The sequence below is a fragment of the Phyllopteryx taeniolatus genome, chromosome 7 (assembly GCF_024500385.1).
Source record: "Phyllopteryx taeniolatus isolate TA_2022b chromosome 7, UOR_Ptae_1.2, whole genome shotgun sequence".
NCBI lineage: Eukaryota > Metazoa > Chordata > Actinopteri > Syngnathiformes > Syngnathidae > Phyllopteryx > Phyllopteryx taeniolatus.
Genome location: NC_084508.1, coordinates 6,365,001 through 6,392,928, shown reverse-complemented (window position 1 = coordinate 6,392,928; position 27,928 = coordinate 6,365,001). Strand labels below are relative to the sequence as shown.

The following is a 27,928-nucleotide window of genomic DNA, read 5'->3' as shown; positions in this document are numbered from 1 at the left end:
TATATATATAATGGCATGCATTACACAATGATAAAGTCTAAATATACATGCCCACAAGAATGAGTATAGTTAATAAATTATGATTTGATGTATTTGATCATTTATTTTCATTCTCGTCGTGTCTCTTGCCTTTTCCCGTGTTTCGACACTGCCCTCTAAAGGACGATGGCGTCATTACGCTTTAAAACTCCCCCAACTTCCCCTCAAGTGTTTTCACGCGATAGATGATAAAGATTTCGAATTTGCCATTTTAACATGGGATTAATGTATTATTGAACCCATTTCCCAGTGTTAAATATAATATATATATGAAAAGTGATTGGTAGCATTCAAATGCGCGCTTCGTCGTCGTTTTGTGGGCGTGCGCTTCAAAGGTTGAAGAAACCGAACAGGTTGGACGGAAAGACGCCTCAAGCCTCAATGGCGAAACAGATGAAGCCCTCAGTGAAAGTGAATCCTTCCAATGTCATCTTTCCTTCGCTCGGTGCGAGACTTGATTGAAATATCTTTCGTTCAAGCAGAGCGAGAGAAACTTGCGGGACGCGACATGACGCTGACATTCCTTCTGGGGTGAACCAAGAATGGGTGACTAAAAGCGCCGAGAATCTTCATCAAGGCTCAGGAGTATTGCAATTCATTTGGGCTGCTGGCCTGAGAGGCGATGCGCGGGCCACTGTGGCGCATTGGACTGCTGCTCGGCTTCATCTTCACCTTCTGCGACACTTTGGGTAAGAAAGAAGCGAGAAGTTCACCTTTGATGACGTCACTAACGAGAGGCCCCGGCTTCATCAGAAATTGTGTGCGTGTGTAACATAAAAATAAAAAAAAGAACAAGTCTAAAAGACTGCCAGTACATTTGCGGTATTAGCAATGTTATAATGACAGGACATTTAAAAAAAAAAAAAAAAAGTCATTTATCAGTTTAGGTGTATAATTAAATCAAAGAATCCCAGCTGTGAAACCACAAATCATCACCGTGACGCTTTCACCTTTATTTGTGCTCATTAATAGTTGTACTTACACGGCACGGCTGCGAAACAAACACTAAACAGTTACAATGAATCGCTTGATCGACAACAAAGCGAGTTTTCAAGTGAACCGGCAACGATTATTATAATCGAGTCATCGTTTAGAGACGCTTTGACTTCAAATTGTCGAAATCCTTGCGACAGTAAATATTCTCCGATTTCTGTTGTCCTCCGTGAAAGGAGACTAATTATCTTTTGTGTTCAATCAAAATAAGACATTTGCGAACATCTGCTTGTAAAACGATGATCGACATTTCTGCCTATTTTATCACGTTACGGACAGAACCGGTAACTGAATCATATCAATTTATGTTGGTGCATTTTCTGCACTGTCAATTGAAAATAATGTCATGTTTTTAAAAAAATAAAGGGATGGAAATTGATTATTATTATATATTTTTTTTTTATATATATAAATACGACTCACAATATGAAAATGCTCTCCCCTGCGCCGTCCCCAGACGAGAAGTGCGTGCTGGGCATCGTGGGCCGGCCGCTGCGGCTTTCCTGCTTTTACCCGGGCGCCGTCGCCCTGACCGACGTCTCCGCGGAGTGGAGGAGGAACGAGGACGAGGTGGTGCGAGGCGACGGCGACGAGGACGACGTCGCTCTCGGCATGGGCAACTTCACCCTGCGGCTGCCCGCCGTGGACGCCCGGGAGGACAACGCCACCTACAGCGTCATCGTCACCTCTCGGGGAAACAACAGCGTGGAGGCCTGCACGGTGTGCCTCAGGGTCACTGGTAACTTCAACACGCTTACTGGTTTTTTTTGGTTTTGTTTTTAATTTATTTATTGTCAAATAGTTTAAGTAACATTTTCTAACTTTCTTACAAGTGTCATGATAGGTTAACATTTTTTAAATGATTGTAAAATATTTTGTCGCTTTTCAAAATTTTTGACTTCTCAAAGTTAGTCAGTCTTTTTTTTTTGTCATTCATTCAAATTTCTAACGGTCATATACTAAGTGTAAAAATAAGTTAAACAGTTAAAATAGTTGTTGTAAAATATTTGAATGTTTCATTCTTATATAAGGGTAAAATTACTTATCTGGTTTATATTTTTTTACAAATTGGCAAATATGAACATTTCTTTACTGTTACAGTTAAGTGTCTAAATAAGCAGTTATTATTGTCAAATATTTCAGGTAACATTTTTAACTGTCATACAAGGGTCTAAATAAGTTAACCACAGTTCATCTGAAAAAAAATTAATTAAGATTTGAAAATCTGTCACATGAGTGTCAAGATAAGTTAACTGCTATTATTATTATTCATCTATAGTAAAAGATTTCACTGTAAGTAGGATTTGTAATCGTTGGACAAGTGTAAAAACAAATTCATATTTATTAACTGTCGTGTACTGTAAATAAATTAACTGCACTGTGACTATATTTTAATTAAGATTTAAAATGTTTTTTTTTTTTTTGTAAAATAAGATAAGTTTAACACCTTTGAACAATTGCGGTTTTTGTTCTTTGCTCTCGTTTTCTTTTTCGTTTACAGCAACTTTAATCGAAATAGTGCAGTCTGTTCCGAGGTCAAACCGTGGCAATCAACAAACCTTTAGCGACGTGTTGTTTCCTGCGTGCGCGTCAGCTCCGTTCAGCCCCCCCGAGTTGAAGTGGGAGGAGGCGGCAGCGGAGGATGCCCCCAGCGTCTTCCAGTGCCACTCGGGCGGCGGCTTCCCCGAGCCGGCCGTCTCCTGGCTGATTGACGAAGGGGTCCGGGAAATCCCAGAGGGCTCGGTAGAGACCCTGGTGGAGCTGCGGCCGGACTCGCTCCTCTACTACGTCACCAGCTACCTGACCATCAACGTGACGGGCGCCAACGTGTCCTGTGTCGTCCACAACACGGCCACCAACCAGACCCTCACCTCCACCACGTGTATGTTTGATGTCACTGCAGGGGGTACGGGGGTCTTGTGATACACCACAGGGGGAGGAGGGGTTTTTGATGTCACCCGAAGGAGGTGGGGAGCTTGTGACGTCATTTGTAATGAGTGTGGGGGCTTGTATTAGCGCTGGAGGGAGGAGGGGTGTTAATCTGTGTGTATTTGTAATAGCCAGATCCTGAAATGGAGATGTGATATGTGGCATCCCAAACATTCACATTTCACTGATGTGGATGAATAGTTGTTCAAGTATATTCAGTGACTATTCGGACGAGCAGTGCCTTCCTGTTCCAATACAATTTGCCACATCCAATATGGCGGCAACATTTACATACGATTACTGCCACATTTGCTGTTTAAGGGGTGGAGGGTTTTTCTTGTTACCATTTTTGGCACAATGCCCTCCATCTTTTTTTGTGTGTGTCTGTGCTGAAGACGCGGTGTGGCACGGTCCCGTGGTGACCCGGGCGACCGACGCCTTGTGGGTGTTCAGCACGGCACTGTGCGCGGTGGTGGGTGCCTTGGTGGTCGTGGGCTTGGCCTACCAGATCCACCTGGACCGCGTGAGCAAGAAGAAGAAGAAACAACACCTGAGGAACAGAAGTAAATATTTGGACTACATTAATGGACACAGAAAGATTTGTTTTTTTCTGGGACGCAGCATTTCATCATCAAGCAGCGGTGTGGTGCAAATATGTGCCATCCTCGTGTAAAGAACTGAACTGAACATTATTAGAACGTTGTTATTGGTAGCTAATGCTAACACTGCAGAACTGAGAACTAGAGTGGGCTAACTCCCTTTTTTGGGTCATTTTGCAGGAGAGTAATTACAAGTTTTATATGGCAATGATAGCATCTTCTGGATACTTAGCTAAAGAATTACTTTGGACTTGGATCATATTGGATATTCCAGTTTGATCTACAACTGAGGTAGTCCATCGTTAAGTTTATCTAAGTTGCCTGAAAGAAAAAGAAACAACCTGGGATTATTTAAAAAAAAAAAAAAAAAAAGTGAAGTGCAATAGTGGTATAAGTCCAAGGAAGCGTCAAATCTACAAATATTTCATCAATGATAAATAACATTCGTTTAGATTAACACGCCGATACAATGGCACCCAAACTAACACACAACAGTGCATACTTTCTGATTCTTGGCCCACTGTTACAAAATTGGAACGTTGCTTTAATTTAGACCAATATTCATGTGAAAAATATGCATTTAAAAAAAAAATCCCAATCTACACTGAATTCAAAAATGACCGTGGAGTTAGCCCACTCTAGTTCCCAATAGCTGGAGTCGTTATTATGTTAGTCACCATGTTTCTAAGAAAATCTTGTCAATTTCACAAGGACACATCACTTTCAACGCAATGAATTGATTTTCGACACACACTACGCAAACAGTTTTTTGAGTCATGTCATCGCATTCTTCACCCGCGTGTGAAAATAACGGCAGCACTTTGCGCAGGGCACAGGAGACGTCACGACACGGAGGAAACGGAGGTGGTCACGTTGCGGTCGTGGGAGTCCAGCGTCTGAACCGGATTCGTCTTCCCGCTCACGATTATTATCTCAGCCAAGGAGACTACGCCATGACCAAAAGTGAACAGGAAGTCGGCCATTTCCCGTGATGGTTAGAAAAAGAATTGGCCCGACACCAGTTTCACAGGTCGATACGAAATTGCGTATATCATGACAGGATATGCGAAGGACCTATTTGGTGTGAACTTGTCCAAATAGTCCTCAATCGGTAGTGGCGGTATGCTAAACTGAAAATGAAATTATCAAGCTTTCTTCCTCCCCCTAAACCATAAAAATGGTAGAAGACTGTTTTTTTTGGAGGATTCGCCATAGAAAAGGGGACGCAAGGTTTTCCTTCATCGCTGCTCGCAAATTTAATCTTTAACATTTTTACTTCCTTTGTTGAAGATGTTATTTTTTTTTCAATAAATGCATTTTTTTCCGCAGCCTTATTCTTCATCCTGTTGCCATAACGACAAGCTGGTCAAACAACTGAGCATATGCCACTTATCAGATCCTAACACATGACGAATGCTACACCTAAAAATAAAAAGCAATCAAATGAAAACCAGCGGGTCACTGTGCCGTCTCGTTCCACGTGACCACACATTCTTGCACCGTTGCGCCAACGAGTTGATTTCACGCTGTTTGTAACCTCCAAACATGTCATGTCAGGACGATCCCAATCGAGGCAATTTACGCAAATATCCTGGAGTGATACCGCACGCTGGAGGAAGTTTATTGCGCTTGGAGATCACCATTCAAAATAACAGACCGTCACATGTGACAAAAAAGTGGGCGTCGTCTTGTCTTCGTCATCATCTCTCCGTCCGTCCGTCATCTGGGCTCTCCTGCGCCGAGGTGACGGCGTAGACGTCGTGGCGACGCTGGGCCGTGATGGGGATCTGCTGCCGCACATCAGCCAGGTACTGCAGGTCTGAAATCGGCGTGCGGGCGTCGCTAGTTTAGTTTCGGGGCGTGTCGGGCCGTGCGTTCGGTGCCTGGGCCTTCACTGGCGCCTTAATCCACCGCTATCACGCCGTGATTACAGAAACCATCAATGCTATCCCAAACACGCTACAACAACGTGCATCTGTGCCACGTGCATCATCTGGAGCGGTTCACCACCAATATTTATCGAATAGCATGACCAAAAGATTTTTAAAAACAATAAAACAAAATCGAAGTCAAATACATGGTACTCACCGGAGATGCTGAAATGAGTTCAACGTAAATGCAAAAATACTGACACTCACCGATATCGGCGTAGATCACGGTCTCCTCTGCTCCGGCCTTGGAGATGACTTCCCCCCTTGAAACGAGACAATGTCTTGGTGAAGCAGCACGTGGTTCATTTTTTGATCTCTGATCCACTGAAACAATTGTACGTTTGCGGTCACAAGCGGTCTCGACGTTTCGTACGGGCGGGACAGCAGCTGCCTTGTTAGTCGGAAAAGCTTGTGCGTCTGCAATAAACTAGGAAGGCAACGCTTGACAAAGTCTTGTCAAGAATTACATCTCACCAGGGGTTCACCACAGTGCTGTGTCCCCAGGCCACGTAGGAGGCGCTCTCGTCCCTGGCTGGCGACGCTGTGGCCACGTACACCTGGTTGTCCAGAGCTCTGCAGCGAGGGGGAAAAAAAAAAACACAGCTACCATGGTACCTTGACTTTCGAGTGCCTCAAAGGATCCGTTTTTCCACTTACGAGAAGTCGCTTGATATTTTTTTTTTTTTTTTTGCTTTGTCAGGTACTACGCCACTAGATGGCAGCAGTAGACTTCACTACAACCCACCACTAGTGGTTCATGTCGTTTCCTCGCACTTACAGTACAGTAATCCCTCGCTACATCCGTATTAGTGCGGTCACTCACCTGCATATCTTTGGTTCAGTTAGCATGGCTGGCTATTGGACGATAAAGTGGCAGCACTGACTCACATAAGGACAAATAGGCTGCTCTTTTACACAAACTCCTAACAATATGGAACCGGTTGGGCCCAAAATATGGAACGATTGCAAGTAAAGAGCAACGTTTAGCTTGATTTTCTATGACCTGTGGTTCAAAAGAGCACTACAAGGAATTCAGGGGAGCAGCAGCACGTTGATGCTTTGCGCTGCCGACAACGCCGAAACCGCCACTGTGAGGCACATTGCTTAATGGTTTCGCCAGTAAATCGCCCGCCTTTCGGACATCTGCATGGCTTGACTTTCATGTCACTCATCAAAGCACAACCGCCTCTTAAAGGCATGTGCTTGTGGAGAGTGTGTGGATGGCGACCTCAAGTGGAAAAATGCATGGCCTTACCTGCCCCTCTGCAGGAGCTCCCAGTGGGCTGGACCCGTGGTCATGTTGAAGGCTCCTGGGTAGAGCAGCAGCTGACATCCTGACCACCCAACAAAAAGAACATTGGCAAAACTCTCACATTCACGTCTCGTCAAAAATAGGAGAAACCAAACATCAACAACACTTTGGGGTCCCGCTGAACCTAACAATATCCCCTGCAAAACGTCTTAATGAACGTCGAAATTCCTTTTTTTCTGTCAATCATAGTAATATGTCCAGGCTCTGATTGTGCAAAGCAGCCCCAAACCATGATGCCCCCTCCAGTATACTTCAAAGCTGGGATGAGGTTTTGATGTGACCACACAATATCCCAGTAGAACTCCTTTTTGAAACTTTAAACCCGTAAATGTTTGTTTTGGACAACAGTGGCTTCGTCCGATGACATCCGCTTTTGTTTCATGTTTGACTTATTGTGGATGTTTCAACAGAGATGTTAGCATGTGCCAGAGTCACTCTAGAACTTTAATGAGCATTCTGCGCTGTCCTCCTGCAGCACGCCAATAAATGCCTCGAAGAGAAAGATTACATGAAACTAATCCCCTGTCCAAAAAATCATGAATGATGTAATCTGGTGTAAATCATAAAAGCCAAAAAGTTCCAGTCGAGACTGAAAGCCATTTTACCCAAATTGTATGATTCAATCAAGTACATAACAAGGAATTTAAAAATGCAGTTTTCATTGGTTTCAATTGGTCAAAAGTTACCATGATCGAGCCAAAATATACAATTTGATTTCAACATTATATTATTGAAATATTTAAAGAGCTGAAGTTGGAAATGACGACATCAGATCAAATTCCCACCCTTGGCAACGTTCATGACATTTGCATTAACACTAAAGCTTGACGAAAGGAAGCAAGGTGGACACAAACGTCCAGCATAAAGTCCGGAGGGTTCAAAAGTCCCGTTGAACCTTACTTAGGTGTTTCCGGAAACATCGACGACAATGTTGACACGTCTCACACACTCACCCTTCCTGCTGTAGATCTGCGCCAGCTCAGCGAACCGCAGGTCATAACAAATCCCCACGCCCACTTTGCAGAAAGCTGCGAGTTAAGAATTACGGTGAGATATTGAGAAAACAAACAAACAAACAAATAACAAGTCATAATAATAAATCAACGTCACTCACGCGTTTCAAACATGGACAAGGTGTTGCCTGGGCTCAGCGTCTCCGACTCCTGGAAGCGGATCTTGCCTGGGATGTCGATGTCAAAGAGGTGGATCTTGAAGAGAAAAACAAAAAAACTGTGTATCTGATGTGTGTGTGAAAAATGTCAAATAGCGTACCTTCCTGTGTTTGACGAGCAGCTGTCCATCAGGTCCAAACACCGTGCAGCTGTTGTACAACTTGCCTGCATCCTCCTCAGGAATGGATCCTGTACCACAATAGGGCGCTCACCATCAAAAATGGATTTTGCACTACTCAACAAAACGCGCAGGCATTATTTTTGTCCCGTTTGGGGTCGCCGTCCTCACGTTCTACTGTAGTATCTGTGACTTTTGAGGGTGTATGGCTTTCAATGGCGGGGCCTGGCGGGTGAGGCGGGCATGAGAGTTTGTGAGCTCGGGTTCGCAGCTGGCTGACTTGAATGCCTAACTATAGATGATTATTATCACAGTGGTGCGTGAGTCTGTAGTAACGTTACTCTGTGTGGGAAAAATGATCAACTGCGAAGCTTCGAGGCGGAGATTTTGCTTGACTTTTTTTTTTTTTTTTTTTTAAATAATCATTTAATCCCTAATAAAAACAGAATAAAAGAGAATGGAAAGAAATTAAATAGTGTTATAGTTGGTGATTGGTGTCGAATGTTTGACAACCATTGGTCTCAGTTAGAAATCGGGATATACTAGTAGCTGCTAGCTTCTTACCTCCCACCAGGTAGATTTTGTTGTCCTTGGCGGCCTGGGACAGAAGCTGCGTGGACTCTCCTGGGATCTTCTCAGCGTGGGCGGGGAAGAAGCCGCTTCCGTAAGGCGAATTGAAGCATTCCTGAAAGTTTTGAATTCTCATTTATTTGAATGTACGAGATGAGAGCCGGGATGGGCTCCAGCACTCCCGCGACCCTTGTGAGGAGAAGCGGCTCAGGCAATGGATGGAAAAAAAGCTATTCACTGACTTTTAGGTGAGAATCTTTACAATACTGACAATGTCATAAAAAAAAATAAAAATATCCACAAAATGTTTTAAATACATTTGAAAAATCGCCAAAATATATATTTTTTCCTAATCATATCTTGTATTTGACAGTCATTCATTATTGTGAAGACAAGTAACAAATGATGTGATTTGATTTTCTAATTGTATTTCCTCTGTCTGTGCTTTTGAATTAATATTTGATTTATTGGCTTGACAGTATTGCTATTATGTAGCTATGGAGGTGTGTGTGTGTATACTGTGAAAATTATGATTTTTTTAAAAAAAAATTTTATTATTATTATTGAACTGATCGTTTCTTTGGGGTTGCCCAGGCGGACGTGCACCATAATCTAATTTGCCAACTAAGAGCTTCCTCCCACGACTCCTCGTCCTCGGTCCTCACCGGCAGAAGCACCACTTTGCTGCCTTGTGCCGCCGCCTCGTCGATGAGCCTCCGCGCCCGGCTCAGGTTGTCCGCCTTGACGCTGCCCACCTGCAGCTGGATGACGGCCAGCCGGAACTCTGCGAGGAGCGACAACAAGACGCCATTCGGTTTTTACTTGTGTGTTGTTGTTTTGAGGAAACGCAGTCACAGAAGAATATGATAAAACGTGTTTAAACGTTCAAACATTCGGCTACATATTAGGTACATAGTAAGAAAATATTTTTAAAAAATAATAATAAAAAAACCCCCACTTACTTGACATTGCTTTTGCTATCGCAGACATGAGGCAAATGCTGTACTTTCTCGTGACTTGTGTATATGCTAACTATCAGCTTCAAAATAGCTCTTCGAAATAAAAATTTTGAATTGTATTTGACATCTTTAAATATGACCGCAGACAATATTTAATAGTATGAAGCCTTCTTATACGTATTACAATACCATTCTATAAATGTCATTCATCATACTTATGCGACCAACGTATTTACGCGCAGACAATAAACTTTACTTTGAAATTTGAAAGGAAGTGACACTGTTTGGGGGCGGAAGTGTGGCCACCAATCGAGTTTGTGTGCGAGAATGTCGCTTTCGTCATTGGCTAACATGACGCTATTGAGTATTTTGAATTATACTACTTAAAGGCCATAAAAAGATTATACAGCAGTGATATCACTTTCTTTTATTAAAATGGGAATTGTTTAGAAAATAATAGCAATACAGTAAGGTGCAAATGACCCTAAGTGATTTTAACCAGTTGTACACAGACTAGTCCCAATAATTTCATTCCTGTTCAAATACTGCAAGTATCACATTTACAGCACGATGCATTGGGCGTAACGCGGGAGAAAGATCGGCGTGAATAAAGGCAATCGTTGCAATTTGAGCATTCAAGTTTTTGTGTTATTGTACAGAATGTATCATCAATAATGTTTCCTTTCAAGCGCAAGTGCAAAAAACAAATACGGACGGGTGTGATAAACGACGATCATTAAACCTCCTCTCATAAGCAAAGGAAGATGCTCAATTGCTACATCACACACCCATCAGGAGATGATTTTTAAAGCCTTGCTGCATACTCTAATTCTGGATATGCTTCACATAACAGCAGCGTATCATATGTACATATTAATAATGAACCTCACAGGGGCTTTCTACTTAAGGCTGCCTGCTGGAAAATCAAAGAAATGAAGGAAATTCAAAGACGAGAAGGAAAATCTGACTGCAACGGGCTGGCGCCTCGACGCCAGTAGTTCTGTACATTCTGCACGTTTCCGCCTAAATCAGCTCTTGTGGAAATATGTCAGCGCAAACACTGATCAACGTTAAACACAGAATGTCACGTAATCATTAAACAAATGCTCGGAGGGTAACGCTACCTTTAAGGCCAGAGGGACGCTTCCAAAGTGGAATTGCACTGCTTTAGAATGAACAAATATGACAGTATATCCAATATATAGATCATTTATAAGTTAATGTAAAGAGGGCAGCATTATACGCTCCCGGCTCTCGCAGTTGTGCAGCGGACGCCACGCCGCACCGCGTCGGGTCGGGTCCCGAGGTGACTTGAACAGTTTGTGTGCGGGGGGCAAGCGGCCACCATACGGCGCCATTGTCGTCGTCGTCGTCGTCGTCTTCCATTTTACGAGCTCTCCAGCGCATCGAGGACTTTCATGATCTGCTGCTTGATCACCTTGGTGGCGTCTCCGGCGTTGGGGATCAGATATCTGCGAGGATGGAAACATGAGGAACTGAGAGCAGCCCTCAGCCAACAAGCAGACTGCCGCAAAGATGGGAAACGGGCGAAAAATAAAGCGAGAGCGGGGATATCATGAGAGGCTACTGGTACAGCTTGGCGTGAGTAATTACTCAACGTGACTGCTGTGACAAAAGGTGGCTAAAACAAGAACCCAAACAAAGTTACCGTTCCACGGCGGAGATCTCCACTCCCGCGGTCGAGTTGTTGCTGCCAAACTTGAAGGTGATGAGCTCCGGGTGCTTCTTCTTGGACGTGATCTTCACCACGGAGCTCAGCGCTTGCCTGGACTGGATGTAAGCGAAGCCCTTCCTGGCGCCGATCTCGCGCAGGCAGTACATGTGCGTCGCCGTGACCAGCAAGTGGCTACAACCAACCACAACAGACATTTTTAAACAAATACACAGAAACCAGTTTAGGTGCTTTTCGTCATTTCTACTTCCGTCCACATGCAACCGGTGTTTTGGGAGCCTGAATACTGGATTTTTTTATTTTTTTATTTTTTCAATATTCATTTCAACCACAACAGACTTAATTTGAAGGGGACATATATTATGTACAACATTTCCACCTTGACTTACAACTACTTTTAAAAAGTAGAATTATTGCTACAATTGTAGTGTTCTAGTGCTGGATGCGTACCTTTTTAAGGGGCGTGGCCTAGTAGTGACGAGGTTGGGTTGGCCTGTTACATTATGCGTGAGTGTCTGCCCGTGAGTTGTGGCCTACAGCAGCTCCTTGTGAGTGTGTTTTTGACTCTTTGCAGCGTTCGACGGTTGAACGGTAATTGAAATCGCGCCTTGCGTCGGCTTGCGTTTCGAGGTGCCTGCAAATCTTTTATTATCTGCCAATTTCGGAAAAAAAACGAAGCGTTCGGACGACAGGAACAAGGGAGAAACGTCTTTCCTCGCCTCACCTGGGGAACATGTGACCCGTCTCCTTCACCTCGTTGCACGGGATGCGATGCTTCACGTCCGGCTTGTTGATCCACGTCTGGACGTTGACAATCTCCTTCCGGTCGTCGTCCGACATAGATGAACTGTCGATCTCGTCTGAAGGAAGCAAGAGGGCGACCCATTAATAAAAACGCTCCTCACGACGGACAATGCCAAAAGTAGCAGCAGCAGCCTCCACCTGTGTCGTACTCCTCTTCGTCACCGATACTGAAAACGGGCTTCACCCCGCGGTAAGGTTTGCCCACGCGGTCGCTGCTGCTCACGTGTCTGCAGAAAGACAAGGACTTAGCAGGAAGAAAGCTCAGATGGCAACACTAGTGTGGAAAAGGCCCGATTCATCTACGCGAATGGCGACGGCAGATGAAGACCTCCAAGCTGCAAGGAAAAAAAAAGAAACGCGGGATGTGAAATGCTAAACACGGAGGAGGTTCATCCAAATCGAATTGACTAACAGACATTTTCTTGATGATACAAGCTGTGAAAACCGGTGCGCATTTCCAACAATTACCCCGAAGAAATAATAGAAATTAATCTCACATTTACATTTTGAAATATAATTTTAGAATAGTAAATGGTCACTTCAGTGCAAAAATTATTTCATTTTAGTATTAACAACAGGGACTGGCATGATCAATTATTTAATGGTTAAGAAGCCTATCAATTGTCAATTTCGTAATCACATACGAAATCGGGAGGTTCTCAAACCACAAGAATAATATCAAGAAAATCATTTATTTCATCCACTTAATTGCCTTGGTGATTAAATCCATTTGGTCAAATCCCAATACTTCGTTGAGTCAAACTTAAAAAATAAAAACAAATAGAAGAAAAAACTAAAAAAGTCGAGGAAAAAAAGATGGGAAAAATAAAATATAGCAGTCTAAAAATATTAAGGGGAAAATGAAAACTATACAAATATTAGATGAGTAAATCGTTTTCATCAAAAAGTGAGTCCAATTTTTGCTCAGATTCTGGGTTCTTGTTGGACTTTTGGACTGCATTTCCTTAAGATTTGAAGTTGGTTGTCCACTGTATACGTACGTACACATTATGGCAATACAGGAGGAGGTGGCACAGTATTTGATCACTTTTGGATCCAATTTCTCCTTTGGGGAAGTGATCTCGATGAATACAGGTGCAATGCGAACACAGGCCGTGATTGCCAAGCAAACAGTGAAGCCGTTTCTCTTCTGCATGTCACTCCGACGTGGATGGAAGCTTAAGTGAGGATGAATCAACAGTTCCAAAAAACCAGAACGTTGCATGTTGTTAGTGGAAGCATGACGACGAGCACGTGCGCGTGAGGAGTTATTGGAGAGGCGTGGATGCTAATACAAAGAGCGGCATGCGTTAATGCGACACAGGCGCCCGTCCGTCCTTTTGAGCGCACCGCAGCCAGTTGCTGGCATGCTGGTGACAAAAGGAGCTCAGCGCGAGTAGCGAGCGCTTACCTATCGGGAATCGCCTTCTCTGGCCAGGGCAGATTGAAAGATATTCTAGCGTGAAATAAGGTACAAGGTACGTACGGTGAATATCAATTGCTTTGGGGTTTGGGGGTAAGCAACACACACAAAAGGTCAAGTCCACATTTACATATACATTTCTAAAGCCTTAATCCTCCAAGCTCCGTAAGGGCCAAAATAATCATGACAACAATAATGCTAAAACATTACAAAAATACAGAAAATATTTGAAACCAGAAAAGATTACGGAAAATTCATAAATATTGAGAACAAAAACTAGTAGACATCAAAAATATTTCATGAAAAAATACATTAGGCAAAAAAGATGAGTCAAAAAATACAAAAATGCAGCATTGTACAAAAATGTAAAAATAACGGGAAGTCTACACAAATATAAAAACTCTTTTTTTTCAGAAAAATAGCTGAAAAATACACAAATTAAGACCAAAAAAAAAAAAAAAAGATGAGACAAAACCTATTAAAATATTGGACCCAAAAATGTTGAAAAAAATGAAAACGAGTATATAAAAATTAGGCAAAAAAGATGACAAAAATTATTAGGACAGAAATTATGAGATAAAAACACATTGATAATCAAAACTAATTTTAGGACAAATACAAAATATGATAAATCGAAAATGAAACCAGACAAAAACAAGTAAAACAAATTGCAAATATTAAAATGAAAATTACCCGCAAAATAATAATAATAAAAAAATAGTCTGCATAGTTATCACAATTTATCAGCACATCATTTCATCCCATTGTGCGATAGTAGACATCAAAGCGGACATTCTGCTTCAAATCTGAGTTGTTGTTTTTTTTGGGGGGAGCCCGGGAGACAACATAAATGTTGCAAGCGTTAACGTGTAACGTCATGAGACATCTTCTATTGTCACATAATGGTTAAATACATGAAATAATGTCATTGCACAAAAAGTGTCCCTTCTATAATGAAGCCAAGGCGAACATTTTCAGGGCAAATGTGTGGACGCTTGGCCAAATCGCAATGAAAAATCAGCTTTTAAATGTGCGTGTAAATGTGGACATGACCCAATTGCTAAGTGCTTGAGGTTGACAGAAAAAGTGGAAAAGCAAAAATGTAGTTCGAGACAAAACCACTCACGACAAAGGTACACCCACACAATATATAATGAGGTCTCTCACCTGTCCACAGGGGTGGACGTGTTTTCAATGAAGCTGATCATCTTCTCTTTTACATTCACCGACTTGGACTTGAGGGCAAAAGTCATTTTGTTGACCAACGACTTGACGCCTTTGCCGTCGCTCAAAGACTCCCCCTGGATCGGCACGCAAGAAACGTGTTAACTTCCAACTACAGTTTGAGCCCCCCCAAAAAATAACGACCGCGTCGTACGTCTGCCGAGCCGAGGCCGCCGTGAGATCCCGACGTGCTGACGATCCAGTGGATGTACGACGAGTCCAAGCCCTCCACGTTCATGTCCACCAGGTGCTGCTGAAGAGCTGAGATGGCGCAACAAATCATTGAGTCACTGGAGTGCCTGCCCACGCATCAAGTGCAATTAGTCTGAAAATGATGAATAGTCGGTGTGGAAAAATCATCCATGCGACGCGTTAGCTTCAACCTTTTTTTTTTGTAATCAAATTAATCAAGATTTTCAATACATTTTTGCAGCCCTAATTTTAACACTTGTGTAGATGTGGAGCACTCACCCATAAAGCCCCCCTTAGCGATGCTGACATACTCCTTGTTTTTCTGCAACACGAGAAGCTTGGTCAGCATAAAATCAGCATGTGCGTACTAGCACACCTTTTGAGTTTCTCACCTGCAGGAAATGAGCCAGCACCATGTTCATGTACATGTCCTCCTCCTCTCTGCCGCTGCCCATGAAGCACAGGTGCTCTCCGCTGGCGACGGAGCCCGACTCCAGGGATTGCTTCTGGGCCTCCAGGAGGGACTTGACCGACAGGGCGAACTCGGACGGGTTCTGGAGCATCTGTGCCGGAACACGTGAATAGACCAATTGAAATTGTTTGTAAATAATAGGCGCCAGGGTACTTGCGGGTGGCAGAACGTGAGTGACTACTGCTGACCTGACCTGGGAAAACGCTGACAAAGCAGTATGGAACAGTACGGCCCACTCACCAGGTCTGAGTCCAGGTGGAAGGCGGTGGACAAATGACCGGCGTTGTACTGCTCAGCCGGACGGCAATCCACGACAAAGAAGCGCACCCCGTCCTGAGGAAAGATGGGGGGGGGGGGACGACACACGTTAGTTGTGATTCTCTTCCTTTTAAAAATGGTCGGGAGCTCAGCGACCTGCTGATGCTGGTTGGCCTGCAGGATTTCCGGGACGGACACGGGGAGGCAGAGTGCCTGACTCAGGTCGATGTCCTCTTCCTTCAAAGCTACGAGGCTGCTACCGAACAGGTTTTGGTTCATCTGGAGAGAGAGAGAGAGAGAGCGAGAGAAAATGGCATCAAGGCCAGACCGCGTGTAGTAGATGTTCGCCAAGAAGAGGAGTTCCAACCTTCCTGAGCGACAGAGGGGTCTTGCTCTGGTAGTATTGCGCCAGGGAAAATAAATCCTCAATGTCCTCAGCCTCAAGTAGGGAAGGAGATTCTTCCAGCATTTCTGTTAGAGACAATGTTGTCGTTTTTTTTTTTTTTTTTTTTTTTTCATATGACACTTACATGCAGTTCAGTCAAACTCCAGCGTTTAATTTGCTCCATGACCACGCTCATAACTTATTTACTTGTATCTCAAGTCATCTTTCCCCATTAAAATGAACAGAAATACCATTCATGCGTTCCAGCCTCCCACCACCCAAAAAAATAAAAAATAAAATTCTGTAATGCATTTTTTTTTATTAAGAAAACTACCGCTATAATATTGTATGTTATAAAAACACACAGTAATGACCATTAAAATGTAAAGAAATAAACATTTTTGCTTCAGTTCAACGGGCATTGTGCTGCTCCTCCTCGTGCGCACGCCTTTGCCACCTTGGGGCACGATAATAATTTTAAAAAAATTAAAAGAAATACATGGAGACAGTCTATTAGAAAACAATTTCTTTGCACTTTCTATTCTGTTAATTCTAATATCATATGAACTCTGCTCTAGTGAAGACAAAGAAAAGGTCATCTTGCTCCTGTCTCCTTGCGTCTCTCTCCCCGATACCACGGTGTCACCAAAGAGACAAAACATGATGTTTGGTGATGCCACTGTCTGTCTAAATGTGTTACATCGTTAGTTGGCGTGTAACACCAGAACACTGATGCTATTCATGACCGTGTCTAAGGCCTTTTTCATTGTCTATTATCACCACTGTATTGTGTCGGCGCCATCTTATAGCATCTTAGTGCCGAGGACCCATTCTTCATTTTGTGAGGCCATAGCCTTGTCTTTGAGAAACAAATGTGCTGTGCCTCCATCTTGTGGCATCCATAGGCAATCGCAAAACCTTTTCGGGTGGGTGTCGATTACTCGCGGATTTCCGCAACATTGCCAGTGAATATTATCAAGCATGAAGACAGAAGATCACACTTACTGATGACGTCCTCTTTGCTGTCTCCTTCTCTGTCAAGGATCGCTTCTCTACAGCGGGAAATCAAAACAACAGGTAGAAACAAAAAAAAAAGTCAAGTCAAATTTGCCCTCGTGAGGAAACGCAGAGACTTACTTGGCGTTGACGAGGATGATGAGCATGAGGAAGAAGATGAGGAAAGGGTCCGCCTGCTGGAGGTAGCAGTCCCACAGAGCCTGGGTGACGTCGGGCGGGCAGTGGCTGGAGAAGAGGCTGCCCATCTGTGGAGGAAAAGAGGCGTTCGGGGACGTTTCCGTGACAGTGCGGGAGTGCCCGAAAGATTCAGGCAGGCATTCGAGGAATTCAAACACACCCAGTTGATGGCGTACGAGTCAGGCGTGATCTTTTTGGTATCCAAGAAGGAGCAGAGTTCAGGCTCGTGGTACTGCAGGAGCAGTCTGTATAGGTGGAAAGGGCGGCCCTTGGGTACGCACTCACTGAAAAAATGCAAAGGATGTTTGCATGATTCAAAATGGCATTCACACAGGCTGTGTTAGGAATCATTGCACTCATTCCTGCCTCCCTATACTGCGATACCTTGACTTACAGGTGAGGAGGAAAAAAAAAAAGTCATGCATTTTAATAAGAAAAACAGCACTAAAAGATTGTCTTAAAAAATACAGCAATGACATACTAAAATAAAACGTAAAGAAAAAAAAGTTAAAGTTTTTGCTCCAATTCAATGGACACTGTGCTGCTACAGGTGTCCACGTCTTGGCCACCTGGTAGCAGTATGATACAGACATACAGCTATAAATTGAGACAGTCACAACCCCTCAGTAAGCTTCCGTAATAACAATTGCTTTTCGCAGAGGATAAAGAATATAAGCATCCGAGTATTATTGTACACGTGTTGCTCCATTTGTGTTCAAATATCCCTTGCATCAAGGGTCAAAACACTATTTGTTAGCCCGTCTGAGGGGTTTTCTATTGTTTGTTAGCGTTAAGCGACGCAGACGTTCACATTTTAAAAACACACTGTGCAATTCTCTTTGTTTTAGGTTTAGTTTGACAGTAAAGTTGAACAGGAAGAGGCTTAAAACATCTCGAAGCCTCCCTTTTGAGGAATTGTTCACTATCTGCCAAACTTGTTGTGAAAGGGAGTTTACTGCCACTATCTAGCAGCCTTATCGCAAACGTTTGCTCGCGGTATATTGCTTTTCTAGTGACCATCGGTTGCTCACTACGTTTTACGGTGCATCGCGGGATACATTGCGGCGATAGTGGGCGACCATCAACTATAGGGCACGGGCACTATGCAGGGGATAGGGAGTCGAGTGGTTGGACAGCTCACTCACCGGGGTACGTGCTTGTTCATGATGGCGTAGAAGCAGTTGTAGAGGTCTCTGCGGGCCAGCCGAAGCCCCAGCAGCGGCTTGAGGAGGTGAGGCCAGCTCAGGTCCGACGTGAAGCTGATGTTGCGCGACTTGCAGTAGAACGTGACCACCGCCTCCACGTCGGACACCATGTCGCTCCGCTCTTCCTCGGACACTTGCAGCTTGTCTGGATGTGGGCACACAAAAACAGACATGTTTAAACTTAAAACTGTCTTAAACGACTGGACAGAATGAGTACTTTTATAACAAATTAAAAAAATAAAGTCACTTTATACCAAATTGTTGGGGAAAGTCGCACAACAGAATGTGGAATGATGGCAGTCAGCCCAATCACAGGCATGAAAGGATTATTTCTGGGCATGTTTAGACAGATGGCGCGCCACCACTGCTCGTGTTACACAAGATGTCAAAATGATCAGTCAGTTTGATTGTTTTTATGTATTATTACTAATAGTAGCTAAAATTCAATTTCATTTTTTTAAAAATGCATGTTTTAAAAAAGTAATTAAGTATACGGTTTGTACTTTTTTTTTTTTTTTTTTTTTTTTTTAAACAAAAATAGGTTGTAGTCAGTCACTGATGGTGTAGTGGTCCACTCGCCTGACTTTGGTGCAGGCAGCGTGGGTTCAGTTCCCACTCAGTGACGGTGTGAATGTGAGTGTGAGTGGGAATGGTTGTCCGTGTCTATATGTGCCCTGCGACTGACTGGCGACCAGTTCAGGGTGTAGTCCGCTTTGCGCCCGAAGTCAGCTGGGATAGGCTCCAGCGTCCCGCGACCCTAACCAGGATAAGCGGTGTTGAAAATGGATGGATGGATGGATGGAGGTTGTCGTCATTTTTTAATATAAATCACAAAAAAAATGAAGTTTTTACTTACACGTTTTTAGATACATTTCATTCACATAATTTTTGTTGAAACAAAGTCAGTTGTTAAATTAGGTAACAGGACTTTTTTTGTAACTGTCATTAACTTATTAAATATTTTTTAAATATTTTTATGAAAATGCTTTTTATGATATTATGAATTGAAAACAAGATGCATTTCTTACCATCATTTTTTTATTTTGGAAAAAAAAATATATACATTAAATACATTTTTGTTTTGCACTTGTCAGAGAGCTAAGAATGTTGCTCTCTCTGTCATAAACCGTGGCATGCATTTCCTCACCAATCAGCTGCAGACTGCGACTGTGAATGAGCGTCTGTTCTGGTAAATCCAGGACGCCATCCCAGGGAGCGAGAGAGTCTCCTTTACCGGACACGTTCAGCGCGAGCTGGCGACACACAGCAAACCGTCGCTCTTAAACGGCTGACATTTAAACGGCCATTTTCAGTCAATTGCATGAATGAAGCTCTGTACCTTCCACATTTTTGCTCTCTGTTGAGCTGAAGTCTCCTCGATGTGGACGACGCCTTTGTCCGTCTCCATGTCGGAACCGCCAGAGTCCAGAGCCTCCGCTAGATCTTGGTCCCTTTGAGTATCAAAATTACCCTTTTTTCTTACCCCTCAAAAAAGCACCAATAAATACATTTTTGTTCTTGTTTTCTTACTAGTTCCACATTGTATTGAGTCAATACAACAGGGGCTTTTGTGTGGTTTATTATTCATAATGTTACAGCTCAACAAATTTGATGTGGCAATGTGAAGCAGTGACAAATGTTTAGACAGGAAGGAGACGATTACTGGACTCTAAAATTGCCCCACATCTGGAATCAGGAGCCAGTTGAAGCGTAATTCCAAATATAAAATTGGATTCTCAGTTATTGCACGTGTTAGAATTGCAACAGGCGGCTAAACTACGCTTCCTATCCCATCCCATTCCATTCCATTCCATTCCATTCATTCCGTGGGGATGATGCTGGCCTCTTGTCTGTTATGACAGCTATCCAACTCGGCCAAGTCGAAAAAGACGCTTTTCTATGGAGTCTGATAGCCGCTTTATTTAAGCAGCTCACGCTGACAAAAAAAAAATCAAACAAGACGCTATTGTTGAAGCGAGCGTTCCGGTTTAGTTGTGCTTGAGTGGAACAAATCGCAGCTATCAGCCGGAGTTGCTCATATTGTTAGCTTAACCGTCTACATAAGTATTCATCGACATATTACAGCAACTCAAGAGGAATTTCCAAACTGGCATTTCCTTCAAAACATCCCAGAAACTACACATATAAATGGCCGTGGGTTTAATTCTTAATTTTCGAACTGATTTAGCCAATTTAGCTGGCTAACAAAACGAAGTACAGCGCAGGATGTGCAAATGTGACAAAAGCAGTCAGCACGGCGGGATTACAAACTCAAACTCATTGTCAGGCGAATTCGGTTAACGCCCCGGTGAGAGCGCGTCTGACAGCGGGAGGCTCAGAGGTGTCGCGCCACGATTGAGGACAAAAAAAAAAAACAATCTCTCACCAGCTGCCCCGGAGCGCTTCCTCCACAGCATCCGCCGCCATTATTGTGTTGGCCGGACACGTCAAGCGCCGCCGAGTATCGCGAGAGTTTGTCGCTCGCCCGGGGGCGGGGCTTACGAGGCGATTATTAACGCTTGCGTGAAAGCCGAGTTCCCAAGCCATTCAAAACACTCGAAAATCATTATACAAATTCAGGAGACTTGGGTATTATTTTCCACATTCTCATATTCCAAAACGCCACACTTTTCACCATGTCCCCAATTCCCAAATGTTTTTTTTTTTTTTTTTTTAAACATATTTACTGTACCTATTTCCACATTATGGAAGATTCAAACCATTCCAAATTGAAACCGCTCAGCTCATGTACCCATCACAGCAATTTGATTGGTTGTGGGGGGAACTGCCGGATTGGATTAGTTAGTTTTCCCGTTAGTGTAAAAGTGTTCTGTTTTGGATATAGAGGAATGGTATATTCCTGTGGGGGGGTCGATTAAAAATATGCAGGGGGGGGTCCCAGGCCCCAAAAAGGTTGAGAATCACTGCTCTCAGGGTTCACTGTAAGAGTCCTTGTTGAAGTTTCAAACTAAAATGACAACTATATTGTTCAGTGTGTGTCAGTGTCCACCTACCTTGTAAATGTATACATAAAAATGCAAGCTGTGGCAGTGCACGAAAAATAATAAGGGTTACTCCAAGCCAACCTTTTGAACTGAAGCGGTTGACTGATATTTTGCAATATTCAATGTCTTAAAAGTCCAACTCAAAAAATGACAACTTTAAACAAACAAAAAAAAACTGATGGCGTAAAAGAACGCAAGCCACCACTTCAGTCTTTCCAGTAATCAGAACTTTATTAGGATTCAAATTCTATTTTCACTTTGGTCACCATAGATACCGATGAAGAATGTCAGTCAGTGGAATTTGTCAGTCAAAATCAAAGTGGGGGTCTCAAAACGTTGACAATTCCTAAGAGGTTTGTGCCTGCCTGTCAATTGAGAAACAATGGGGGAAAAAAAGGCTCAGGTAACAAGTTTAAAAGAAGGACCACCCATAAGTGAACAGGAAATAAACCCGGTTTTGATCTGCCCCCCGCCCCGCCCCAAAAAGTAAATAAATTGTACAACTGAGATTGTGTTAGCAATCTAAGTGCTACAAAAAGGAGGCATTTGGGACAGCCTGATAACAAAGATACTCCTACGGTGTTCAAACAGCGCAGGCGTTACATTTACATGAAAACGTTATGCTGCACAAAATGTAGAAAAAGAAAAAACAAAAAACTGGCAATTCAATGCTTTAAGAAAACAAAACAAAAAAAACTCCCTGCTTCCAAATTAATCAGCAATCTTTCACATACAGGCCCTTTATCCATGAATTAAACCCAGCATTACAAACAGATACTACACATTTGGCTATATGGTTTTGAATCACAACTGATGGTGAATAATGAAACAAAACACTTGATAGTAGAACTAACTCTCACAGTATTGTCTGTCGACTCCAAAAACCGGTCACAAGTCCAGTTTTGAATTATGTGTGTAAAAGCATTCCTGTGTGACACATTGTGAAAGGAAAACTAAGCATTCCAAACCCTTTTTCAAATACAACGTAAACACGATGCTGTTTATATCTGCGGGAGGGCTCATCCTTAGTATAATTAGATTTTTTACATTATAATCCAGCATCCCCCCCCACCCCTCACTTAAAAAAAACGGATGCAGAGTTGAACATGAGAGTTTGAGAAAGACCACCCCTCAGATTGGCAGATGAGTTAGAGCGTCGGGGGCTTGAGGCCGTACTTCCTGGCGACCTCCGTCTGGGCATACGCCGCGTCGCACAGCGAGTACAAGTGCGCCATCTCCATCTCCGACTTGGCTAAATTGATGGCCTTGTTGAACATCTCTATCGCTTTGTCCAAATTGCCCCTGAAAGGAAGTTACCCTCGTTTTGTTTTTGTTTTTGTCATGACAACAAAAGGCTGGATTAACACTGCTTTTGACCAGTCACATACAGTGAACCAACCCGCAGGGGATTCAGCTATCAAACATTTTTTTCCAATCTATTATTCTACTGTTTATCCCATTGGGTAATTGGATAAATATTGATTTTGCATTATTAAACAACAATGTGCAAGTGAGGTGCAGGAATTTTTGTTGTCCACCTGGGGAGACCTTCCTCACGTTCCATACTGATATCTGTGACTTAGTGTGTGTGGCTGTAAAAGGTGGGGTCCAGTCTGGTGAGTGACGCGGGCGTCAGTGAATGAGAGTGTAGAGTTGTTAGCGACTGGCTGTGTGTTGAGTGCCTGGGCATCTGTTGCGGGCATAGCAGTTCTTCTATGAATGTGCTTGTGTTTATTTTGTTGCCATTTGTTCAGTAAAGTGATTAAAGTGCAAATGCACTAGTGTTCAACGTGTAGTAGGCGTTACACTGGCATTGGGCACTTGGACCTGCAGTGTAAATCCAGCCAAAGACATCATATAGTCAGTCGGGTCGCCTCACCTTTGAACTTCGATTGTTCCCATTGTTTCGTAGGCAAAGTCGCATTTGTTGTCAATCTCGATGGCCTTGCTGATGAGGTCCAGACCCAGGTCCAGGTCTTGCTTCCACTGGAGCTGTAATAAACTGCACAAAATAGGGATCGATCTATTTTTGAATCGTATTAAAAACAGAGGAGAGTTTCTGCATCACTGATGACCAGAAGTGCTGAACATGTGTACGTCGCCAAAGGGCATTCAAATAAGTGTCTGTGGAGCTTTTTCAGTCAAGTGAGTGCCTATGTTTGATTGAGAAAAGACCATTTTGCGCATACTATATTGCGTCATGAGTGTTTTATAGATTACTTCAACAGTTGTGGCGTTTGAGGGCTGCGCTGAATGTTTTATCTCCCTTCGAAGCAATTTACCTCGCGCAGCAGCTTTTCAACTGACACTTCACAGATTCAAACTCCGGTGTTAGAGAAAAATGCTGAAACTGTCACCCAAACCATTTAAATGGTTTCCACAATGGTCTTCCATGGTCAAATGACATGGGTTTGTTTACGAGTGCTGTCATCATCGCTATTGTCACCCAGAAGTACACGTGATGTCATGGTGAAAAGACGTATTGAATCTCATGATGTGCAGGTGTACCCAATGGAAACCTTTGAAATCCTCCACTGTATCAGTCTTACCCCTTGTGGACATATGTAGTGGCGTTGTCTGCTTCCAGTTCAATACACTTGTCGTACATCTCGTCTGCCTTTCCGAACTGCTGCTGATCGGTCAAAGCCTGAGAAGGAGAAGTGAAAAAGAAGTTTTCATGTCATGGTAAGAATAAATACGAGTTCCTACCTGAGCGTATAGTGCGTAGCCCTCAGCACACTTGGGGAACCTTCTGATAACGTCCTCGAAGCCGTCCATGGCGATCTGGACTTGTGATGGGTTGTTGCCAGTGTACGCTTGCCTGTACTGGAGGACATGGGAGTAGCTTTTAATCCAAAACCATTCACCCAAACACGTGACAGACCGTCATCAAAACTCACTAGAGCGAAGCATTTCTGTGCCTGGGCGAGAGCAGAGTCGGGCCTGAGCAGGATGCACTCGTCAAAGTCCCCCACAGCCTCGTCTACCTGGTCCAGCAGGATCTTCAGCTGAGAGGACGAAGCCACAATCACATAATGTCAATTCTGGGAGAGCTAACACATGGAAAGCCATGTGAGCATTTATTCCATATCCTTGATATCGAGCTTAGCGTCCATGTACTAGTACGCTCTACATGTTTCTAGTGTTTCTAGGCAAAACTTTGCACTAGTTGACAATAATGTGCTATTAGCATGGCGAGTAGTGACAATATAAAATTATACTAGGTAACATCTAGCACTAGACCAGTACCAGCTGTTCCACCGGACTATTACCTGCCCCCTGTGGTGGTACACGTCAGGGTTGCGGGTGTCAATCTCCGCCGCCATGTTGAAGTCTTGCGTGGAGAGCATGGGCTGCTGTTGCTGCATGTACATGCTCCCGCGCTTGATGAGAGCGTTGGCTCGCAGCTGCAGACAACCAGGAGCAAGTAAAGAGATGATCCCAAAAGCACATGGAGAAGGTATTTAAAAAGAGACAGCATGTTGCTTCCACGACCCCAGGGGGTGCTATAGTCCTACACGCAGGGCTTCACCATACCCAAATTAAGAACCAAAGCTTCCCTGCAGCATCGCCGGGTTTCAATACTACTTTGGAACATTCACAAGAATTTGGGACACTAATCTTCTAAATGAGCTCGCTCTGTATCATTGATTTTAACCTGTGGATGATGAATGTATCCTCCATGATAAGCAGTGGTTCACTGTGTAAGGGACCAGTTGTTAGCGTTACCAACTCCATATAGAAGCTCCAATGCTAACAGCGGACGTACCTTGACGTTGGCCTCCTGCATGTTGATGACGCGGTCCAAGTCGGGTTGAGCGGCGGTGGCGTTGCCGATCAACAGGTAGAAGGTGGCGCGCAGAAGCAGCGCCTCGGCGGTGTAGCGGCCCTCCGAGTCCACCTCCTTGGTGCACTCGCTAATGATCTTGTCGTAGTTCTCCTCCTCCATGTAGTGCTTGGCCTTCAGGTAGCCCGAGCTGAGGAGGCGGAGCAGACCAGCTATGAAATGTGGTATACACATGTCGACAATAAGGCTGAATTTGAACAGTTTTTTGTGATTGGAATGTGAAACTGAACGACAGCCAATTAGGAAGCTCACTGAAGCTGTTGCTCGTTAGCATCCCCTCAAGAACGAGCCAACGTTTTCTCGTACCTCGCTGTGACCTCAGAGGCCTCGCCCTCCTTGTCCTTGTCCTCGTCCTTCTTCTCGCCCTTCTGCAGCGGCTGCGAGATGATGTCATCAGTGAAAGAGCCGAAGTAGGACTTGATGAACTGGGGAGATGGCATCATCGGCTCGCGGTTCTACAACAAAAGCAAAATGGTTACTTTCGCTTTTCTTTAACGCAAGTGTACAAGAAGAAGCAAAGTTGTGGGGGTAGATGTGCCTCATTGATTTTCCACCACATATTTCATACTATGGAATCTCAGCAGTTGAACACCACAAAAGTGGCACAATTTGGAGTTCAACCAGTAATGTAGAAAAACGATGTCCTCAAAAGTCCAACAAAACTTCAAACCACAACAAATGTCTGTAAAAAGTGATGAAGTACATGCCTTGTATTTGTTTTTGGCCTTCTCCTTTCCTAGCTGCTTGAGCACTTTGTCCGCCAGCAGCATACTCTGCTGGTTCTGGAAGGCTTCCAGGATACACACAGCAGTGACATCTGGTGGAAGTAAAGTAACAACCATCAATGCCGCACCATCGCCCATCTTTCCACACGTTTATCGCAGGGGATACGTTCCAGACCCACACGCGGTAGGTAACAAGCTGCGATAAAGACAGAACAAATGCCCCTCCCACACACTTTAAATGCATTTAAACTTATTCAAATATTTAAAAAAAATAAATAAATAAAAAGCATGGACCAACAGTTACTTTTGTTATAAAATAGCAGTCAATGTGTTCTCCATCCCCACGGGAAGGATTGGAAACCCTGACGGGACGGTTCTGGTCCGCGGGCCGTATGTTTGATAACCTCGGCATAGACGATACAGTAATCATAAACTTTCAAGCAACTGCTATGTTAACACGCATGGAGCCGCAACGCATACAAACAGATACTCGAGTGAACACTCCCCACGTTAAATGTGGCCAGACGTACGTACTCACCTTCCAAGCACTCCTTCTTGTTGTCCAGTTTCTCCAGAGCTTTGGCCCTCCTGAAGAGAGCCTTGACATAGCGTGGGTTGAGCTTTACCGCCTGCGAGCAGTCTTGCACCACCTCGGTCCATTTCATCTGCGGTAAAAGCAAAGCGCTGGTCATGAAATATGCCTCAATGTCACTGCGGCTGTCCCGCGTGTAGTTTGCCTTTATACTCGAGCGCGACCCACGCGCGCAGTTTTGAAAATGTACTGCAGTTCACCTCCAAGTCAGGGGTGTCGCTACAGCTGGTATTGGCTAGGACACCACAGGATGGCGTTTCCTCTGCATTTTTTTGCCCATTTCTGGTAGCCATTTTTAATTTCCTTTCCGTAACAAGGAACAAAGCAACAACAACGGCGACTAGAACAAATGGACAAAAAAAGCATGTGACAAAAAAGGACCATTCACGAGAGATGATCTCCGCGGGCAACCATTTTTGCCTTGTGCACATCAAGCTTAGCAGAGGGGCCGCACGGGGCAACTCGTCGGTCACGTGATGCAATGCGGGCGTCGTCAGCCGCACGACCGCAGGAGTATAAAGAGGTCTTAAGCCTGCAGGAGGAAGTGTGTTTTGCTTTTACTTGGGCATTTTTACGTTTACGATGATGACGATAAAATATCGCTTTGGCGCCATCTTGTGGCATCTGGCACTAAGGACGAGTATGTTGAAGTGAGGGGAGGCAGATGGTTCTGTCAGGCCATAGCCTTGTCAAATAGAAACAAAATGCAGCAGAGACTTGGGCTGCAAGATATTGGGGGGAAAAATTACAGTGTGATTTTCCTTTTTAAACATAAACTTAAACATTGCGAAGGAGCCAGCGACGTGACTACTATTGCGAACACGTATATTGCGATGATGCCACTCAAACGATATGTTTTGCAGCCCTAGGAGAGAGACTAAAGTGCTCCTTCTTAGTTTAGTCGAGTGTGGTGCCAACCTGCTGCTCGTAGGCCGCTGCTCGGTTCTGGTAGAATGTCGACAGGTCGCTCTTCTGCTCGGAGGGGCAGAGCGCGATGGCCTCGGTGTAACACTGGATGGCGTTTTCGTACTTGGCTGCCTTGAAGTATTTGTTGCCTTTGTTCTTTGCTGCTTGGGCCCGATCCAAAGGACTCTAAAGGGATGACACACAGAAGCAGTATAGTTAAACCCCGCATAGTCATTGGTCAACATTTTCTAATTAGGTTTAAAATAAATAAATAAAGCTATCTGTTATTCGCGGAAAATATTGTTTATTTGCTGTTTTTGTGCTCAGGTAAAAGCAATAAATGTATTACTTTATCACCCTCTGGTGTGATCTTGGTGGTGT

At 43.8% G+C, this 27,928-nt stretch overlaps 4 protein-coding genes across 7 annotated transcripts in view; 1 reads left to right on the top strand and 3 right to left on the bottom strand.

Annotated features, from left to right (window-relative positions):
• Positions 1-137: 137 nt before the first annotated feature.
• LOC133480363 (T-lymphocyte activation antigen CD80-like) lies at positions 138-4,888 on the top strand. Of its 3 annotated transcripts, none has more exons than XM_061778258.1 (5): positions 138-728; positions 1,490-1,771; positions 2,534-2,914; positions 3,357-3,524; positions 4,390-4,888. In XM_061778258.1, the coding sequence occupies exons 1-5, from the start codon at positions 662-664 to the stop codon at positions 4,458-4,460; spliced, it is 969 nt and encodes a 322-aa protein (XP_061634242.1). In that variant the 5' UTR covers positions 138-661; the 3' UTR covers positions 4,461-4,888. The 3 variants fall into 3 exon arrangements, with proteins under 3 accessions (XP_061634242.1, XP_061634243.1, XP_061634244.1); XM_061778259.1 differs by having other exon boundaries at positions 141-728; positions 2,627-2,914; XM_061778260.1 differs by lacking the exon at positions 138-728 and adding an exon at positions 948-1,316.
• Positions 4,889-5,152: 264 nt separating this feature from the next.
• Positions 5,153-9,879, bottom strand: nit2 (nitrilase family, member 2). Of its 2 annotated transcripts, none has more exons than XM_061778263.1 (10): positions 9,626-9,879; positions 9,329-9,447; positions 8,658-8,778; positions 8,076-8,164; positions 7,918-8,011; positions 7,757-7,831; positions 6,747-6,825; positions 5,966-6,064; positions 5,699-5,754; positions 5,153-5,379 (listed from the first exon to the last, which is right to left on the bottom strand). In XM_061778263.1, exons 1-10 carry the CDS (start codon positions 9,651-9,653, stop codon positions 5,261-5,263), a joined length of 879 nt encoding a protein of 292 aa, XP_061634247.1. In that variant the 5' UTR covers positions 9,654-9,879; the 3' UTR covers positions 5,153-5,260. The 2 variants fall into 2 exon arrangements, with proteins under 2 accessions (XP_061634247.1, XP_061634248.1); XM_061778264.1 differs by having other exon boundaries at positions 5,379-5,473.
• Positions 9,880-10,034: 155 nt separating this feature from the next.
• tbc1d23 (TBC1 domain family, member 23) lies at positions 10,035-20,944 on the bottom strand. The gene is made up of 18 exons (XM_061778252.1): positions 20,859-20,944; positions 19,812-19,923; positions 19,620-19,725; positions 18,413-18,617; positions 17,428-17,551; positions 17,211-17,335; positions 17,079-17,125; positions 16,056-16,159; positions 15,845-15,967; positions 15,671-15,763; positions 15,351-15,521; positions 15,238-15,280; positions 14,921-15,027; positions 14,710-14,843; positions 12,258-12,346; positions 12,040-12,175; positions 11,292-11,489; positions 10,035-11,094 (listed from the first exon to the last, which is right to left on the bottom strand). Exons 1-18 carry the CDS (start codon positions 20,897-20,899, stop codon positions 11,010-11,012), a joined length of 2,043 nt encoding a protein of 680 aa, XP_061634236.1. The 5' UTR covers positions 20,900-20,944; the 3' UTR covers positions 10,035-11,009.
• Positions 20,945-21,686: 742 nt separating this feature from the next.
• Positions 21,687-27,928, bottom strand: part of tomm70a (translocase of outer mitochondrial membrane 70 homolog A (S. cerevisiae)) — a 7,524-nt gene continuing 1,282 nt past the window's right edge. Inside the window, exons 2-12 of the mRNA XM_061779395.1 lie at positions 27,560-27,733; positions 26,588-26,714; positions 26,032-26,141; positions 25,631-25,779; positions 25,247-25,454; positions 24,750-24,884; positions 24,378-24,485; positions 24,187-24,303; positions 24,027-24,124; positions 23,357-23,479; positions 21,687-22,779 (exon numbers count right to left, since the gene is read on the bottom strand). Of these exons, the coding sequence (XP_061635379.1) occupies positions 22,626-22,779; positions 23,357-23,479; positions 24,027-24,124; positions 24,187-24,303; positions 24,378-24,485; positions 24,750-24,884; positions 25,247-25,454; positions 25,631-25,779; positions 26,032-26,141; positions 26,588-26,714; positions 27,560-27,733 (1,503 nt within the window). The 3' untranslated portion in view covers positions 21,687-22,625. The remainder of the gene's footprint in view (positions 22,780-23,356; positions 23,480-24,026; positions 24,125-24,186; positions 24,304-24,377; positions 24,486-24,749; positions 24,885-25,246; positions 25,455-25,630; positions 25,780-26,031; positions 26,142-26,587; positions 26,715-27,559; positions 27,734-27,928) is intronic.